Source organism: Schistocerca serialis, chromosome 1, assembly GCF_023864345.2.
Source record: "Schistocerca serialis cubense isolate TAMUIC-IGC-003099 chromosome 1, iqSchSeri2.2, whole genome shotgun sequence".
In the NCBI taxonomy this organism is placed as follows: domain Eukaryota; kingdom Metazoa; phylum Arthropoda; class Insecta; order Orthoptera; family Acrididae; genus Schistocerca; species Schistocerca serialis.
In genome coordinates this window covers 1023444535-1023461778 of record NC_064638.1, presented here as the reverse complement: position 1 = coordinate 1023461778, position 17244 = coordinate 1023444535, and the positions used below count along the sequence as shown (strand labels likewise).

General features: G+C 43.5%; 1 protein-coding gene across 1 annotated transcript in view; it reads left to right on the top strand.

Moving 5' to 3' along the window:
• LOC126455032 (lachesin-like) overlaps positions 1 to 17244 on the top strand; it is a 1182593-nt gene that overhangs the window by 342877 nt on the left and 822472 nt on the right. Inside the window, exon 2 of the mRNA XM_050091144.1 lies at positions 16111 to 16182. Within this exon, the coding sequence (XP_049947101.1) occupies positions 16111 to 16182 (72 nt within the window). The remainder of the gene's footprint in view (positions 1 to 16110; positions 16183 to 17244) is intronic.

Below are 17244 nucleotides of genomic sequence, written 5' to 3'. Positions count from 1 at the left end.
TACGTAATATTCGTATTCTCCTAAAGTGTATTCACGTTTTTCTGATTATTATAAATATCTTGCACCACTTTTTATGCATCGATTAATGTTACGACTGTTTCATTTTTCTTATGTATTACTTCCATTGTCAAGTTCTATATCAGAACTAGGTCTCTTGTGCCTTTACCTTCCTAAGACCAAAGGATCCGTCATTTAATAGATCCACAATTTTATTTCCCATTATTTTGTATGTTATTCTGCTTAGTAACTTGGGAGCATGAATTGTTAATTTGATTGTATTTTACGAGTAGTTCTGGCATTTGTAAGTTCTTTCTGTCTTAGAAATTGTGTAGATCATATTCTTAGACTTTAAGATCTCACGACAAGGAAAACGGATAATGACTGTTGCTTCTATCTACATCTGCTGACATCAGACATTTTGCGAGTATTGAGGCTTCGCACGGGAGGGAAACTAACTCACACGTCGGGCAGGTGGGCGGCGGTGAAGAGCCATTAGTGGCTTGCATGCACTACCAGGTCCACCTAACTAGCGCTGTGCCGCTTCCAGAAAGGGCGAACAGGGTGTATTGGACATGTGCAAAGAAAGGTGGTACATGTACTCAAAAGTTAGAATCGCGGGGGAGCTTCATCGAACTATTATATAACCTAAATCGACCGTTTCTTGAAGACAGACGCCAACCACCCCCTCGAAAGCCAACTTATAGTTTCAAAGGCAAGCATTATCTAGCAGTATATTAGAGGTCCCTTTCAAAGATTTACAAATTCTCCTCCTAACCTGCCTGCCCCTTTCTTCGCCACAACCATTAAAGCAACTCAGCCAGCCACAATGCAGACACCAAAGTACCATGACTGAAGTACGACGGTGAAAGTAGGCCAACTGGGTTTTCAGAGAGTCTGGCAAGCTTCAAGGGACCCATTCAGCCTGCTGCACCAGACAACAGGCTGCGCTATCAGTCCAACGTGACTACAAAGTAGCCAGGTATATGAATGCGTAGCTCTGTTATTATAGCAGTGCGAGCAGCAAAATGAACAAATCAAACTTAAAGGAGACTGAGGAGAAATTAAGTATTTGGGAATGTATACCAGCCACGAAACAGAGCGCAAATACAGTAGCGGGATATCTGTCATGTGTTTATGACGCAGCCTCAGATAAATCAGCAGTTGTCTCGCAATGCAAATTGCACAAAAAGTTACTAAACAGTCATTCGGGAACCTCGAGTATGCTACTACATGTTTATAAATTTGACCAGCAGTTTGCTCACACTATAAATATTTTGAAAGAGGGCAAAATCTTCGTGGCTGACAAGCGTGTGGAATGTGTGCTGAGGACCTGAGGCCCTTTAACGCTAATAGGCTTTCTAAATTAAGGGCAAACATTGAATGAAACAGGAAAAAAATAGCTCAATCGATGTTAAAGACCACATTCTGGTGGTATGCAGTGTAGTGCGAAGAAAAAAGCTTCTTTCAGAAATGTACATTTCAGATTAACATAATACGAAAAATGAACTTCGCGTTTCCTAAAATGCATTTTGGGCTATTTAGAATGAAATATTTTAGCCAATTAGAATGATTCAGCGAAACCACAATAAACGCCCTGAAAAACATAATTAAAATTGATATAACTGAGGTCTTATTTGGCTGGTACACACTAAGATTACAGAAACTAGATATTCGAAACCTTACTTTAGCTGGCAGGCCGCGGTGTCCGAGCGGTTCTAGGCGCTTCAGTTCGGAACCGCGCGACTGATACGATCGCAGGTTCAAAATCCTGCCTCGGGCATCGATGTGTGTGATGTCCTTAGGTTAGTTAGGTTTAAGTAGTTCTAAGTTCTAAGGGTCTGATGATCTCTAATGTTAAGTCCCATAGTGCGCAGAGCCATTTGAACCAACCATCTTACATTAGCTGGCGTCACAGAATAATAGACATCTATAGGTTAAGATGGCTTTCGTTGCTCCAGAAATTATGTATTAGAGGCTACCTGGTGATGGTTCGAATTGAGAATAGCCAAAAGAGGGTGAAGTCGCAGAGAAAATCGTTCATATTGAAATTAATAAATAAGCCCGAAATAGGGCGAAAAGGAAAATAAGGACAAATAAAATACACCGTTTTCTGGCCTACAATGACTCAGAATGACTTGTGACGCTCGGGTATTTTCATCAACATCCGAACCCATTCATAACACTACAGTGAAAGCATTCAGAATCAACTGCTACGTAGCGTAGCACAGCCGGAAGACAAGCAAGATTTGAGGCTGCTTGGGTTGGGCGGAACTTGTCTTGTATGGGAGTGAAGCAGCCTGCCCATTCCGCTGACATCGTGCCGCAGCTTGCCTGCCTGCCTAGCAGCATTAGGTGAAGAGCGGAATGTGTACACCTCTGCTGCACACATGTCGCTCTCATGGAGACCGCGAGGTCTAAAACTAATTACGGCGCACACAGAGGGATTTAAACAGTCATTCTTCAAGTGCTCCATGCGTGAATGAAACTGGAAGACTCTCCGATATGATGTACAATGGAAAACGCACACTGTCGTTCACTTCACAGTATATAGAAATGTAAATAAATCTAGAATGAGATTTTCACTCTGCAGCGGAGTGTGCGCTGATATGAAACTTCCTGGCAGATTAAAACTGTGTGCCCGACCGAGACTCGAACTCGGGACCTTTGTCTTTCGCCCGCGAAAGGCAAAGGTCCCGAGTTCGAGTCTCGGTCGGGCACACAGTTTTAATCTGCCAGGAAGTTCCGTAAATAAATCTAATAAAATATGGTGGTGCTTTCTACGATACTCTTGGTGTGCGAAAGCGCTATACTTTCTGAAGATTTTTGCCTGAAGAACTATCCCTCTAGTCTCCTCACTTTTCAGTCTAGAAGCTTTGCCCAAAACCTAATTACATCTTTCCGCCATGTTTTTAAAAGCAACAAACTCGACTAGTGCATAAGTTATGGATTGGGTTACGCAGATGAGTTCAGTAAATATTAAATTACTTATGCTACCGAAATGATACAATAGACAAGAAAAATATTCATCGGATGTTGGCAGCCTGCATGGACAACAGTACAAACAGAAGTACATTGGTCGAACTTACAAATCTTTGGCGCAAACGCGCAGCACCTACGAAATGTTCGTGATGGGAAGTTTTGTTTCTTTAACAAAAATGCTCAACGGATGTAACAGCTGTGATGTTCAACTGGTAATGCATCAAAATCCAACATATCTTGTATTTACATTCGGGCAAGGGGAAGGCCTTCAAATTATCAAGCAACATGCTGTCAGTTTTTGGCGATACTTCCGTTCCATACAAGACGGCCTATCTTCTCACAAAATAAGAGTATAATTCCAATTGAAAGACATTTATAATGGCATAATACCCTGTCTGAAAAGAACATCTTCGACGACTGGAAACTATAGTGAACTTCTAGAAGATCTCTTCGAATGAAATGTGACACCAGTATTTAACTGGTGAAATTATTTAGCATGTTTTAGTATTCTGAAGTGAGTACTTCCCTTTCTATTGGATGCAGTGAAGTAGGATGCGTACCTCAGAGGACAAGGACGGGATAGAGATCACGAATATATAATTTACCCAAAGTATGGCACTCCGAGAAGCAATTGTGGATAACTACGTCTTCCATTAAAGCAAAAATATAATGTTTTGGATATTACATCACTGCTTCCGAAATCAGCTGTAAAAATCGAATGAAATGACAAGGAAGCAGTAACAACGAAGGGAGTGAGACAGGACTGCAGGCCATCCCCTGTATCCTAATTTGTACTTGCGGCAAGCAGCAAAGAGAAACAACGAGAAATTTGGTAAGGGAAACAAACTGCAGGGAGAAGAATGGAACCTTTAAGATATGCCGATGACGTTGCCATTCCGTCAGACAGACTACAGAATTTAAAAGATCAGCGGAATGGAATAGGTAGTGTATTGAAAAGAGGTTTTAAGATTAGTATTTCCAAAAGTAAAACAAGAGTAATGACGATGCTGGAGGAATTACTTTAGGAAATGTGACACTGAATGTAATAGACGAGTTTTGATCCTAGCTTAGAAAACTGTCAAAGGCTGAATGAAAAGTAGTTTGAAATGCAGTCTGGTATAACAAGAAAAGCGTTTCTGAAATCGAGAAAGCTGTGAATATCAACCATACATTTATTAAAAAGATTTGTCTGAAGGCATTTACCTGGAGTGTAGTCTTATACGGAAGCGAAATGTGGACTATAAGCATGTCTGAAAAGAGGAGAATAGAAAATTTTGGAAATGTGCTGCTGCAGAAGAGTGCCGAATGTAGCTGGGTACATCGAGTAAGTAGTGAAGAGGTACTGAATCGAACTGGAGAGAAAAGAGCTTTATGCCGCAACTTGAATAAAAGAACGGATATGATGGTAATGGCACATAGGATTCCTGCTGTGATTTCCATTTCGCGATCAATAAGATCTTACTTTCCGAATAGCCCTCGTACGACGACACAAAACTTGATTTTATACAGGCCAGCTGTGAAATCGAAACTGTTGTCGATGTTTTAACGATGAACGTAGTGAAGATTCATAGATGAATTACGACATTTGACGATAGGTGAAAGACCGAAACGTGTACTGGAGCAAATAAAAACACATAAAATGTCTGTTCGCTGGTTCCTGTATTTCCTAAATAATTGTAAAAGAGTATTTTTATTATTTTGTGCAAATATTCGTGATTTAGGAGAAATAATGTATTAAATTCGATATAATTTACGCATGATGTCTGGGCAACCTAATGTTGTAATTTGTAATACTAGAAGCCATCAACTTCACTGCCTCAGATCTCCCAGAAATATAACTACATACCAGTCCCGTCGACATATTGAGAGCATGCTATATTACTGTAAATGGAGCATGTTCTCAATATGTCGAAGAGAGTGATGTGTAGTTATACTCATGGGATACCAAAGAATCTCAAGATGACAGATAGTTAACAAATGTTGATAGTGTTGAGACAGCAACCAGCCACAAATTTATTTTAAGTTCCTTTACTCAAAAGGTACCATTACCGGTTTCGAATCATTACAATTCATCGTCAGACGGCTTTCATGCATTCATTAGAACATGTGGTACGTTTTTTATGATTATTTGTCGCGAAATGTCGGTCTAGAGTATCTGTTTTCATAGTATTCGTCCAACAAATAATGTTTGTAGTTTTCACCACATTCTTATCGTCGCACACATAAATTTGTATCATTGAGCACTTTAAATTCGTCACAGAATACATTTCTACTACTTTCTTATAGTTGCACATGTTTTGTGATGCATGTTAGAAATTTATTCCGTGGCAAATCTAAAGTGCTCAATCATACAAATTTAGCCAATTTGTGCAACGACAAAAATGTGGTGAAAACTACGAACATCATTTGCTGGACGAAAACTATGAAAACAAATACTCCAGGCCGATATTTGACGACAACTAATCAATAAAAAAAACGTACCACATGTCGTCCGCGAGTGTTTTACTTTCGTAAAATGAAGAACAAACCGCCTTCAGTCACAAGTTGCGTTTATTTACTGCAATATGCATTTTGAGCCCTGGAGGCTCATCTTCAGGTGCTTTTTAGTGATTTACATCAGGTTTTTTAGTTGTTTGCCTGTTGATATTACATTTTTGTATTACAACATGGTATATTGTAGATATAAGTTTAACAGCGTTAATAATATGAAAACAACTTACAGTTTAACATTGTATGATGTCTGCTTCTGTTGTGCAGTTGGTATACACAAATACATCTTTAATTTTGCAGTACATACTAGGATATATGCATAGTCACACACTTTTTCGCACATTGTAGTAGTAGAACGAAAACATGCCAAAGATTCTCGTTCATACAGACGTTCTACTTCTAAATATAATCAATTTTCTTGTTTCACAGAAGATAATATGATATAGTTTGCTGTCTCAACACCATTAACATTTGTTTTCAAACAACAGCCACCGTCTCCAACCATGTCATCATGTGACAGAATTGTATGACAGCTAGTTACTGTCGAAACTGGTCATGAAATAGAGCATTTCACATGAAGCGATCTGGGTTTCTAATATTATAAAAATCCAATCTGCTCGCTGTTTACGAATAGTCCCGTGTTTAAGACTGTGCTGGCAAACGAAGTGGCCAGCAGCCTTGGCCCGCTGCTGTGTGCTGGACGCTGGCTTTGGCCGCACTCTGGCTTCCCCGACTGGAACGCGAGGCAGGCAGCCGGCGCAGGCCCGGAGTTGGGGACATTAATTGCCGCGGGATGGCTCTTACTTACTTGCCGGGGCGCCCTTTGTTTCGGCCCGGGCTGCATTAAGGCGAGCACCCACCACCCAGCGCTCCCGCCGGCTGCGCCAGTGTCTGCCTGCCGGCGATCCGACGACCCGCGCCGGATTACCGCAAGTAATGAATTCCAAGCAGCGGCCATCCCCAGAAACAAACTGGCCCGCGGGGAAACGCCCGTTCTTACTTTCGCAGGCGGCATTTTCTGCCTCGTCCCGAGCAGGTCTTCCCGATTTATTACCTAACAATGGGCCGCGAAAGCTGCGGCGAGGCAAAGCGGTATCGAACTTTTCTTCGGAGCTTTTCTGTAATTGTGGTTTGAATCGGGGGAGAAAAGATTACTGCTCGCAGCAGGAGGAGCGATTAACAAGCCATTAGCCCACAGTCTTCAGGAAATTGCTTTCCTCTAATACTGGAATAACAGGCGCGTCTTGGAGCGTATTTGTATCACAAGAGCAGTACAGCCTAGGGAATGCAAAACCGACCGGTTAAAACTAATACTGGTATTTTAATTCTGAATAACCTGTAATTGTAGGCATTTGTTTGGTCTCGATTGTATTAATAACCGGATAAAAATGCGGAATATCATCTAGCCATAGCAGCGGTGCTAACTTTTTTTGGAAAAAAGTTATTTTTATTCGTAAAATTTCCATTGGTTTGAAATATTGCGTTACTATCTAAAATAGGAAATGTGATCAGTGTTATTTTAATAACAAAGCTAACAGAGACTAGCAACCAACAGATGGCATAAGTACTGGTTCGGCATTGCCATGACAATAATGTACCTGTTACCACGTGGTGTCGCCTGTTGGATGACACACGAGTTCATGTAGTGCGCGAGACTTGCCCCATGTGCTCTTCGTGGTTATTCGCTGTTGCCGTTGGACATTATTGTATTACAGAATGGCACCATTCCGAGTCTCTAAGTATTTACGAAGTGCATTATCAATGAAGTACAATGTCCTATTTGCTTTATTGGGTTAAGAACGCGAGGAGCCACAACAAACTTGCGTCGTCATATAAGCAGAAAACTTAAAAACTTAACAATTCATTCATAGTTTTCCAATTAAAAATGGAATGTAGATGATCAGTTGCCTGTATCTATATAATATGCCTTTACTTGTTTGTAGCTCTTGAAAACGGACAACTTCACATTAAGAATAGAGTTTTTCAACCTTAGTTTCCACCCCTATTTTCGAAATAGTGGTGCGGTCCTCGATTACAACACGATTTTTGAGCAAAGTTTAAAAAATTTGAATCAATAAGAATTTACGCTGATAAGTGACTAGAGATGGGCTAACGAACATGATTGTCTACAGGCTCTGTTGTTTTGTGACATATGGATATATGTGCTCGCAATATATAACAGCGTGTTTGTATCACAAGAGGAGTATAACCTAGGGATTGCAAAACCGACCGTTTAAAACTGCGACACGAATGTATTTAATAATAATGACAACGACGTATAAATGAGTCTGCTCATTTTAAGTTGACGGGGCATAAAGCCATAAAAATCTGCACTTGATAATGGGTCAGCAGTATCGCATTACGGGGTTGGCTCAGTTCGAGAAAAAAATCGCGGATGTAAAAGAAGGGCGGTGGGACGTCCGAAAGATGGAAAGGGGTGCCACTGAACCACCAGGCCTGACTATGTGCTCTACAAAATTCTAGTACTTTCTGCTAAAATGCTCACGTAATTGGACTGACAAGTCTACATATACTCCTGGAAATGGAAAAAAGAACACATTGACACCGGTGTGTCAGACCCACCATACTTGCTCCGGACACTGCGAGAGGGCTGTACAAGCAATGATCACACGCACGGCACAGCGGACACACCAGGAACCGCGGTGTTGGCCGTCGAATGGCGCTAGCTGCGCAGCATTTGTGCACCGCCGCCGTCAGTGTCAGCCAGTTTGCCGTGGCATACGGAGCTCCATCGCAGTCTTTAACACTGGTAGCACGCCGCGACAGCGTGGACGTGAACCGTATGTGCAGTTGATGGACTTTGAGCGAGGGCGTAGTGGGCATGCGGGAGGCAGGGGGAACGTACCGCCGAATTGCTCAACACGTGGGGCGTGAGGTCTCCACAGTACATCGATGTTGTCGCCAGTGGTCGGCGGAAGATGCACGTGCCCGTCGACCTGGGACCGGACCGCAGCGACGCACGGATGCACGCCAAGACCGTAGGATCCTACGCAGTGCTGTAGGGGACCGCACCGCCACTTCCCAGCAAATTAGGGACACTGTTGCTCCTGAGGTATCGGCGAGGACCATTCGCAACCGTCTCCATGAAGCTGGGCTACGGTCCCGCACACCGTTAGGCCGTCTTCCGCTCACGCCCCAACATCGTGCAGCCCGCCTCCAGTGGTGTCGCGACAGGCGTGAATGGAGGGACGAATGGAGACGTGTCGTCTTCAGCGATGAGAGTCGCTTCTGCTTTGGTGCCAATGATGGTCGTATGCGTGTTTGGCGCTGTGCAGGTGAGCGCCACAATCAGGACTGCATACGACCGAGGCACACAGGGCCAACACCCGGCATCATGGTGTGGGGAGCGATCTCCTACACTGGCCGTACACCACTGGTGATCGTCGAGGGGACACTGAATAGTGCACGGTACATCCAGACCATCATCGAACCCATCGTTCTACCATTCCTAGACCGGCAAGGGAACTTGCTGTTCCAACAGGACAATGCACGTCCGCATGTATCCCGTGCCACCCAACGTGCTCTAGAAGGTGTAAGTCAACTACCCTGGCCAGCAAGATCTCCGGATCTGTCCCCCATTGAGCATGTTTGGGACTGGATGAAGCGTCGTCCCACGCGGTCTGCACGTCCAGCACGATCGCTGGTCCAACTGAGGCGCCAGGTGGAAATGGCATGGCAAGCCGTTCCACAGGACTACATCCAGCATCTCTACGATCGTCTCCATGGGAGAATAGCAGCCTGCATTGCTGCGAAAGGTGGATATACACTGTACTAGTGCCGACATTGTGCATGCTCTGTTGCCTTTGTCTATGTGCCTGTGGTTCTGTCAGAGTGATCATGTGATGTATCTGACCCCAGGAATGTGTCAATAAAGTTTCCCCTTCCTGGGACAATGAATTCACGGTGTTCTTATTTCAATTTCCAGGAGTGTATTATTTCGCGCAGTTTCGTTACGGAGAATTCTTTCGCCATCTTCAAAGAAATGCTATTTGCATTTGTCTGAATAATTCACAAAAACTTCGAAGAAATTACATCATGATGACTGGATTACGATTCGAACCTCGTTCCTCGAGAATGCGTGGCGAGTGATGTAGCGCTGTGCCATTTTGTACGACACGTCCTCCTCTATATGCATCTGCCTTAATATCATAGCTCCCTGGCTTTCCAGAATTCCCTATTCTCCCTAACCTTTCTCCCTTTATATCATTCTGTCTCTCCAAAATTTTCTTCCGGCCATAATCGCTTCCCTGTCTCCATAATTTGCAATCTCTGGTGGCAATCTCCTTCTGTCTTTTCCTTAGACTGTGCTTTCTAGTTACATTTCTGTATTCCTTATCTTAATCTCTTTCACTCTTTCCCTCTTTTTCTTCCTCCTCCACTCACAGAATTTGTATAACGGTCTCTCTCTCTCTCTCTCTCTCTCTCTCTCTCTCTCCCTCTCTATAGTGTGTTATATACCTTCGTTCTCATTCGCAAGGAGAAATTATCGTATGATATCAATCATTCTTCCTTTCTTCACAGGCCATGTACTCCCGTTTCTCTGAGGTACCCCCTTTTGAAGCAGAGGATTGGAGTGCCCCTTCGTTCCACCACAAACTCCTCTTCATCTACTACATCTTCCGTAGAATCACGATATTCAGCTCTTCTTAGGTGCAAAAGATAATTTTTTTATCGAGTTGAGCCTCTATAAACTACGTGGTAACAACCAATTTCATTTTAGTGTCTAGGTCTTGTTCTTGTTCCAGCTCTGACTTCCTGCCATATCTTCTGAGCCCACCAAGAAGTGTCTGTTTATGCTCCTCGGACAAAGGTCCTCTCCATCTTTTGGACGTGGATGCCATTTTAAACCCTTGGTAGTTGTTCACGAATCTTCTAAATTTCTTCCTGTCAGGAATTTCTCTCTCTGAGATACCAGTCTGCCTAAGATCTTTGCCGGTCGCTGTGGCCTAGCGGTTCTTGGCGCTTCAGTCCGGAACCGTGCTGCTGTTACGGTCGCAGGTTCGCATCCTGCCTCGGGCATGGATGTGTGTGATGTCCCTAAGTTAGTTAGGTTTAAGTAGTTCTAAGTCTAGGGGACTGATGACCTCAGATGTTAAGTAACATAGGGCTTAGAGCCATTTGAACCTAAGATCTTTTTCACATCCTTAGAACCATCTCCACTGTTAACATTAGTCCCACCGCAAAGAATACGCAACTTGACCAAAAAAATAGATATCCACCTTAAACACAAAGAACTATAACTGAAAGATAATATATATGCGATATCTAAGTTTCACAGAAAAGCACATTGTTTACTTTGTCGTCGCTGCAGATAATAGTGTGAGTTGTTCTTCGTACGAAAGCCTGTTAATATGCCTTACGTCTGCAATTAGTGGACGCCTTGTTGTGTACTTTTCCTTCATGTGTTATTTGCTTGTACTCAGAGTGTGAAGCAAGCGGGTCTCATCGCAACTGCAAACTGAGAAGCGAGATGTTCCGACCATGCTTCGGTCTTCATTGTGCTTTTCACAAAAAGGATTCTTTCCCCTTAACGAAGCGAGTACCTGTAAGGTTAATGCTAGGTTTTAGATACGGATTACATATGAATGGACGTCCGAAAGTATCCTGAAGTAAGTTGAAGGTCCCACTAGGTGCCATGTATAGACCGAAGTACCAAATTTAAAATGCCATGTGACTCCTAGATGTTTTAGAAAAAGACCTAGACAGTTAACACTTACTTTTTATAGCGCAACGATGTAGAACGGGCGTAGCAAAAGGAAACAACTTACGTGACTATGAAAAATGATAGCAATTACATCACCAAGCATAAAGCCGTGTAAAATAACGTGGCTTATAGCCCTCTGTAATGCAACGGGCATATGGACCCAATCTGTCATAATCTCTCGCAAAGAGAAAACGTCACATACTGTGAGTTGGGTTGTTTTGGGGAAGGAGAGAAGACAGCGAGGTCTTCGGTCTCATCGGATTAGGGAAGAACGGGGAAGGAAGTCGGCCGTGCCCTTTGAAAGGAACCATCCCGGGATTTGCCTGGAGCGATTTAGGGAAATCACGGAAAACCTAAAGCAGGATGCCCGGACGCGGGATTGAACCGTCGTCCTCCCGAATGCGAGTCCAGTGTCTAACCACCAAATACTGTGCTCCGATAACACCAACACCTACCTTTTCTACCGAAAAGTACAAAAGAACGCGAAATATTCGTAGTGATTACTCTTTTTGATGACGTTAACTGCACTGAGACATCTTCAAAGATGTTACCAACGGGTGAAGGCAAATAAAACTATTCACATCAAGTTATCGTATTCGAAGAGCTGAATGGAAGTTGGCTTAATTTATTTAGCTAAGAAAGTGAGTGTCAAGGTAAATTAATTTGAAGGAATATTAGAAGGAATATCCACGTAACTGACTCCCAGAATGTAACTCAATCACATCAGTACATGTAACACAAGTGTTCATAAAACACGTGGCATATGTAAGAATATATTTATAATCCTTACCATTGACAAAGGTTCATTGCTAGGGAGTGTAACACAATTGATCATACCACCATTCAGATAAATTAATATCAAGCAGATTCTGTACCGAGCTTCGAAATATGCTGTCATCACAAAGCCACCAAGATCGGATCCACAAAAGTGAGACACGCTTCCAACCCATAAAAGTTGCAGTCACTGCGTGATGCGTATCAAGAAAATAGGCACACCTGAATCGACCACTGTGAATGATTAGCAATGTCGGACTGCAAGTGTGCTCAGCTAGCAGAGAGCAGTGCTGCGTGTCATCATCTCAGCAATCAGTGACATCAGACTCCAAAACACTATCGACCACCAGAACATAGAACACAAGAGTACGCCGCTCAAAGCTCATACCGTACCACAGAATTCAAAACGAAGCAGGCTGTGAGTTGACTTGTTTGTTCCAGTCGGATCTCAAAGACCAGCTTCTGCACACAGTTAGGGTAGGAGTGTGGGTTCTGAGGGGTGGACGTGCTGGGGATATTACTGGACATAGTTTCAAGTTATCATTTATTAGTAAACATGGTATAACCACATTACACTTGGTGGCAAGACGATTCTACAACATCAATCACGATAAGATTTAATAGGCATTTTCATTTGGTCACCTTAAGCAATAATTTAAACAAATCTTTGGCCTACCAATCCCAAGAAACATTTAAAACTTAGTTGTCCGTGTCTTTAAAAACATTCTTCGGCACATATTAAAAATACATAAAAACAAATTATTTCAGAGATCTTAAGCGATTCACTTAGCCCCAGTACAGCGTTTTCCAAACTATGTTCTGCAGGAAGTGAGTAAGTGCTCAGCGAAAAATTATTAATGATATGGTGTTTCCTTCCGATATTTCGACATTATTTTTTTAATTTTATTGTACCTTATGTGTTGTACCTTATGATTTAAAATTGGTGTACTACTAAATAAAACAATTTCTCGTTTTTTCAAATTTTACTAAACTTCAAAGTAAGCAAAGTGTTCAGAGTAATGTAGATGTGCTCCGTCACAGGAAAGGTTTGGGAGACTCCAAACTTTAACACAGTCGTACCATTACAAATGCAATCAAACTAAACATTGAATCATGCGGGCTCTCTCGTACACATGGTACCATCTGTACACATTCTCGGCGCTAGCAGCGGACAAAACTTTTAAGAAATGGGGTCTCCTTCCATAACCCAAGAAACATCTGATTTGCTATTACTACTTAAAAATGGTTCAAATGGCTCTGAGCACTATGGTACTCAACTTCTGAGGTAATTAGTCCCCTAGAACTTAGAACTAGTTAAACCTAACTAACCTAAGGTCAGACACACATCCATGCCCGAGGCAGGATTCGAACCTGCGACCGTAGCAGTCTCGCGGTGCCAGACTGCAGCGCTTAGAACCGCACGGCCACTTCGGCCGGCTATTAATACTTAAAGACATACATAATGACAACAGAGAAACCAAACTTAATATTGATTAAAATGGGGGACGGACGAGGAAAGATATCATCGTAAACAAACCCCAAACATGGGGTAGGTGCAATTATACTGGCGTATTTAATTTAACAAGATACGAATCCACAATAGAAGGGAACACTAACGAAACGCAATACTGAATACAAATATGATCAAAATAACACTACTAACGAGGATAACACCGTAACAGACGACAAGACAACTTACGAGTAAAACAATGTCAGTCGTATACCGACGAAGTACAGTGCCTCCTATGCAGTGTCACTCAAAACTGAACGACACAATGAGTGGCACACAACATCGCTTAAACGATGTTAAACCACACTCTGGGTACATATCCGACTGCTGCACCAGCACTCAGTGAGGAGGAAAACAGACAAATAGCCTCCACTAGAAGGGCTTCTCAGTGAACAACAACAAACAGGCCATGACTTCACGCTGGCGATCACTGTCTTGGTGGCTATTTTTCCTCTTGCAGTCACAGCCACAAACCATGCTGATATAATCCCTTCACTTCTGGATGCACTGAAATGTGACAAGTATAGTCTGAAACACATCGTACTCAGCCGCAAGAAGGTGGCAGGCAGAGAGCCTGCACTCACTGACTGCAATTCCGTAACATCCTTCCGTATATCGTTCTCAGTACAATGCAGCGAACAAAGGAGGCAAATAGAATGCATTAATTGCCAGTATCTGCTCACAAGTCATCCCGACGCCAAACTGCATGTACAGCTGTCAGCAAATGACAGAAAGGCGGCCTTCACCCACTAACCGAGGCCCAGCACTGTCGACGTGGGTCAGCAGTCGCACCTCGATGACTCCGTACTTAGGCTGATTGCTCCCCAGCGCACTGCAGCTAACGCTGTGTTGACTTCCTCGCCCGCCAGCAGGCGTACTATGACTGAGCCGCCACAGTAGCCGACGCTGCCCCACTTCCCCTCGGCCACAGATAATATTCGCCTCTTAGCCTCTTATATCGATGGCAGAGACGCTCATACAACCGGACAGATATCTCACAAACTAACAACTAAGTTATTTGAGACTGACAGTAAGTACAGATTTGCGTATTTGCAGTAAGACTGCTGCGCCTAATACACAAAATATACTCTAAGGAAAAAATAATAAAAAATATAGGCTCAGCACGAAAGAATTATCCGAATGGGATGGAAATCGGTGGAAATGATGTACATGTACAGACAAACAAATGATCACAATTTCAGAGTTGGATGACTTATTCAAGACAAACAGCTTCACAAATTGAGCAAGTCAATAACGCGTTGGTCCACCTATGGCCCTTACGCAAGGAGTTATTCGGCTTGGCATTGACTGAAAGAGTTATTGGATGTCCTCCTGAAGAGTAGTGCCAATTTCTGTTCAACTGGGGTGTCAGTTCTTAAAAATCCCGAGATGGTTGGAGAGCCCTGCCCATAATGCTCCCAATGCTATAAATTTTTGAGAGATCCGGCAACCATGTTGGCCTAGGTAGGGTTCGGCAAGCACGAAGACGACAGAAGAAACTCTCGCCGTTAGCAGGCGGGAATTATCTTGCTCAAATGTAAGTCCAGGATGGCTTAAAGGGCAAGAAAACAAGGTGTACAATCCAGAATGAGATTTTCACTCTGCAGCGGAGTGTGCGCTGATATGAAACTTCCTGGCAGATTAAAACTGTGTGCCGGACCGAGAATCGAATTCGGGACCTTTGCCTTTCTCGGGCAAGTGCTCTACCAACTGAGCTACGCAAGCACGGCCCAACAACCAGGAATGATTATCTGGGGTTCCAATTTTCTTCATAGCAGGATCGCTTTGGTTGTCATCAGCGACACCCTTAAAGCACAGTGGTATGTTGACGATTTTCTACACTCCGTTTTGTTGAGCATCGTGGCAACCATTCTATGTTTACATTTCACCGAGATAACGTCCGTTCGCTTCTACGGCTTTGTTAGTGCTCGCCGAACCCTATCTTGGCCAGTAAGGTCGTCGAATCTCTCCTCAGTTGAGAAATCTGAAGCATTACGGGCAGGGCCCTCAACCAGTTCGGGATTTCCATGATCCAACGAGCCAGTTGGACAGAATTTGGCCTGATAACCCTTCAGGAAGGTATCCAACACTCTCTCAATGTCAAGCCGAGTAGCTGCTTGCACAAGGGCCAGAAGTGGACCAAAGCGTTGTTGACTTTCTCAATTTGTGAAGCTGTTTCGCTTGAATAAGTCATCCAATTTTCCTAAAATTGTAATCATTTCCTTTTCTGCACATGTACCTCACATCTACTCATTTCCGCCCCATTCGGATAATTCATTCGTGATGCGTGGTTTTTCTTAGAGTGTAACTGAAACGGAAAACTAGCAAGTTAAATGTGGAACGTTGCAATTTAGCAGTCAACTTTTTATCTTTGTAAAAATTCCCTACTGAAGCATGGCCAGCTGACTTATTCATACCATTTCACTAATGAATTCGCAGTACTGGAAGGACCAGTGCACTCATAGCACCCGCTGCGTACGTAGTACTGGTTACAGCTGTCTAACACACACTGAGCTTTGTGGGGTGAATAACGAACGCCCTCGTTCTCAGAAATGCCTGCAACTAGGACCGGTGACCTCCGCCTGCCACAGTGTTAGCAGCAGGAGCCTGAGTGAGCCTCGTTGTGTTGCAGGTCGTCGGCCGCGCCTGCCGGCTTTCGTCAGCGAAGTCGGTGTGCCGCGCGCGCTCGCAGAGCTGCAGTTCGGTGAGTGTCGCACATCAGCCAGAGCAGTAACAGCGTAGCCTCGATGATCGAAAACTTGTAAAATATTCTTTAAGACCAGTTTGTCGGCGGCTTACAGTTATAATCCATCTATTTGGCCAGCACCTCTGAGAAATTATGCCAATACGGCGTAATAACTCCTACTGCCTCGATAAAGGCCTCAGTTTCGCGAGGATGAGTGTGAACAAGATTTTTAGGTGAATCCAGTCACTGTCGATTGTATCCAGTAGAGCCAACGAATTTCTTGGATTCTAATTGGTACGTGTCATCCGCTGTCCCAAACAGTCCAAATCGTTTTCTATAAGATTGAGATCTGGTGAGTCGATGATGAGGGGAAGGGGGGGGGGGGCGGGAGGAGGAGAGAGAGTCTTGAGTGTCCTTCAAACCAGCCACACAAGCGGTTAACATGGTTGTTCTCATACTGTAAGACGAGATTGTCCGCAGTATACTCATCATGAATATTTAGAAGTAACGACAATACCGAAAATGTTGAAATCAACTCCCTGTTTCAAGTTACCGGTATCCTTAATGAGTGGGCGCAGGTCGTAGTAAGAAATGATGTACATTCAGTCTCTTCATGTTAGAATCATTTGTTTGCTCCGTTTGCCTTCGTATGGACCGGGAGACAATGCGGATAATCTCTGAAATACTCCGGGCCATCCCATGTGCTGGCTTCCCGTAGTAGCAAACGTAGAGCCCCCTGGAATTAGGCGATCACAATTAGCCAGAATATCATACAGAAAAATCCTAGATAACACAGCGCTCCCTATACATTAAGATGTAGCACCTATAAATATATTTAAATCCAGGTCACCTTTATGGAAAACTGGCGAAGAACTGCAAGGATTCGCCTGGAAGACAGCTTGGAAAGTATTATGTGCTGAAAGTGGACATAAGAACCGAAACCTTGGTGGACGATCCCAAAGAGAAGATCGATGGATTCCTTTCGGGCAGTTCTGAATGTGAGTGCGGGGAAATCGAACGGCTATGGGGGTGATCTGAAGGACGTATACAGATTCTTCGGCTCCACCATAGAGTAGCTAA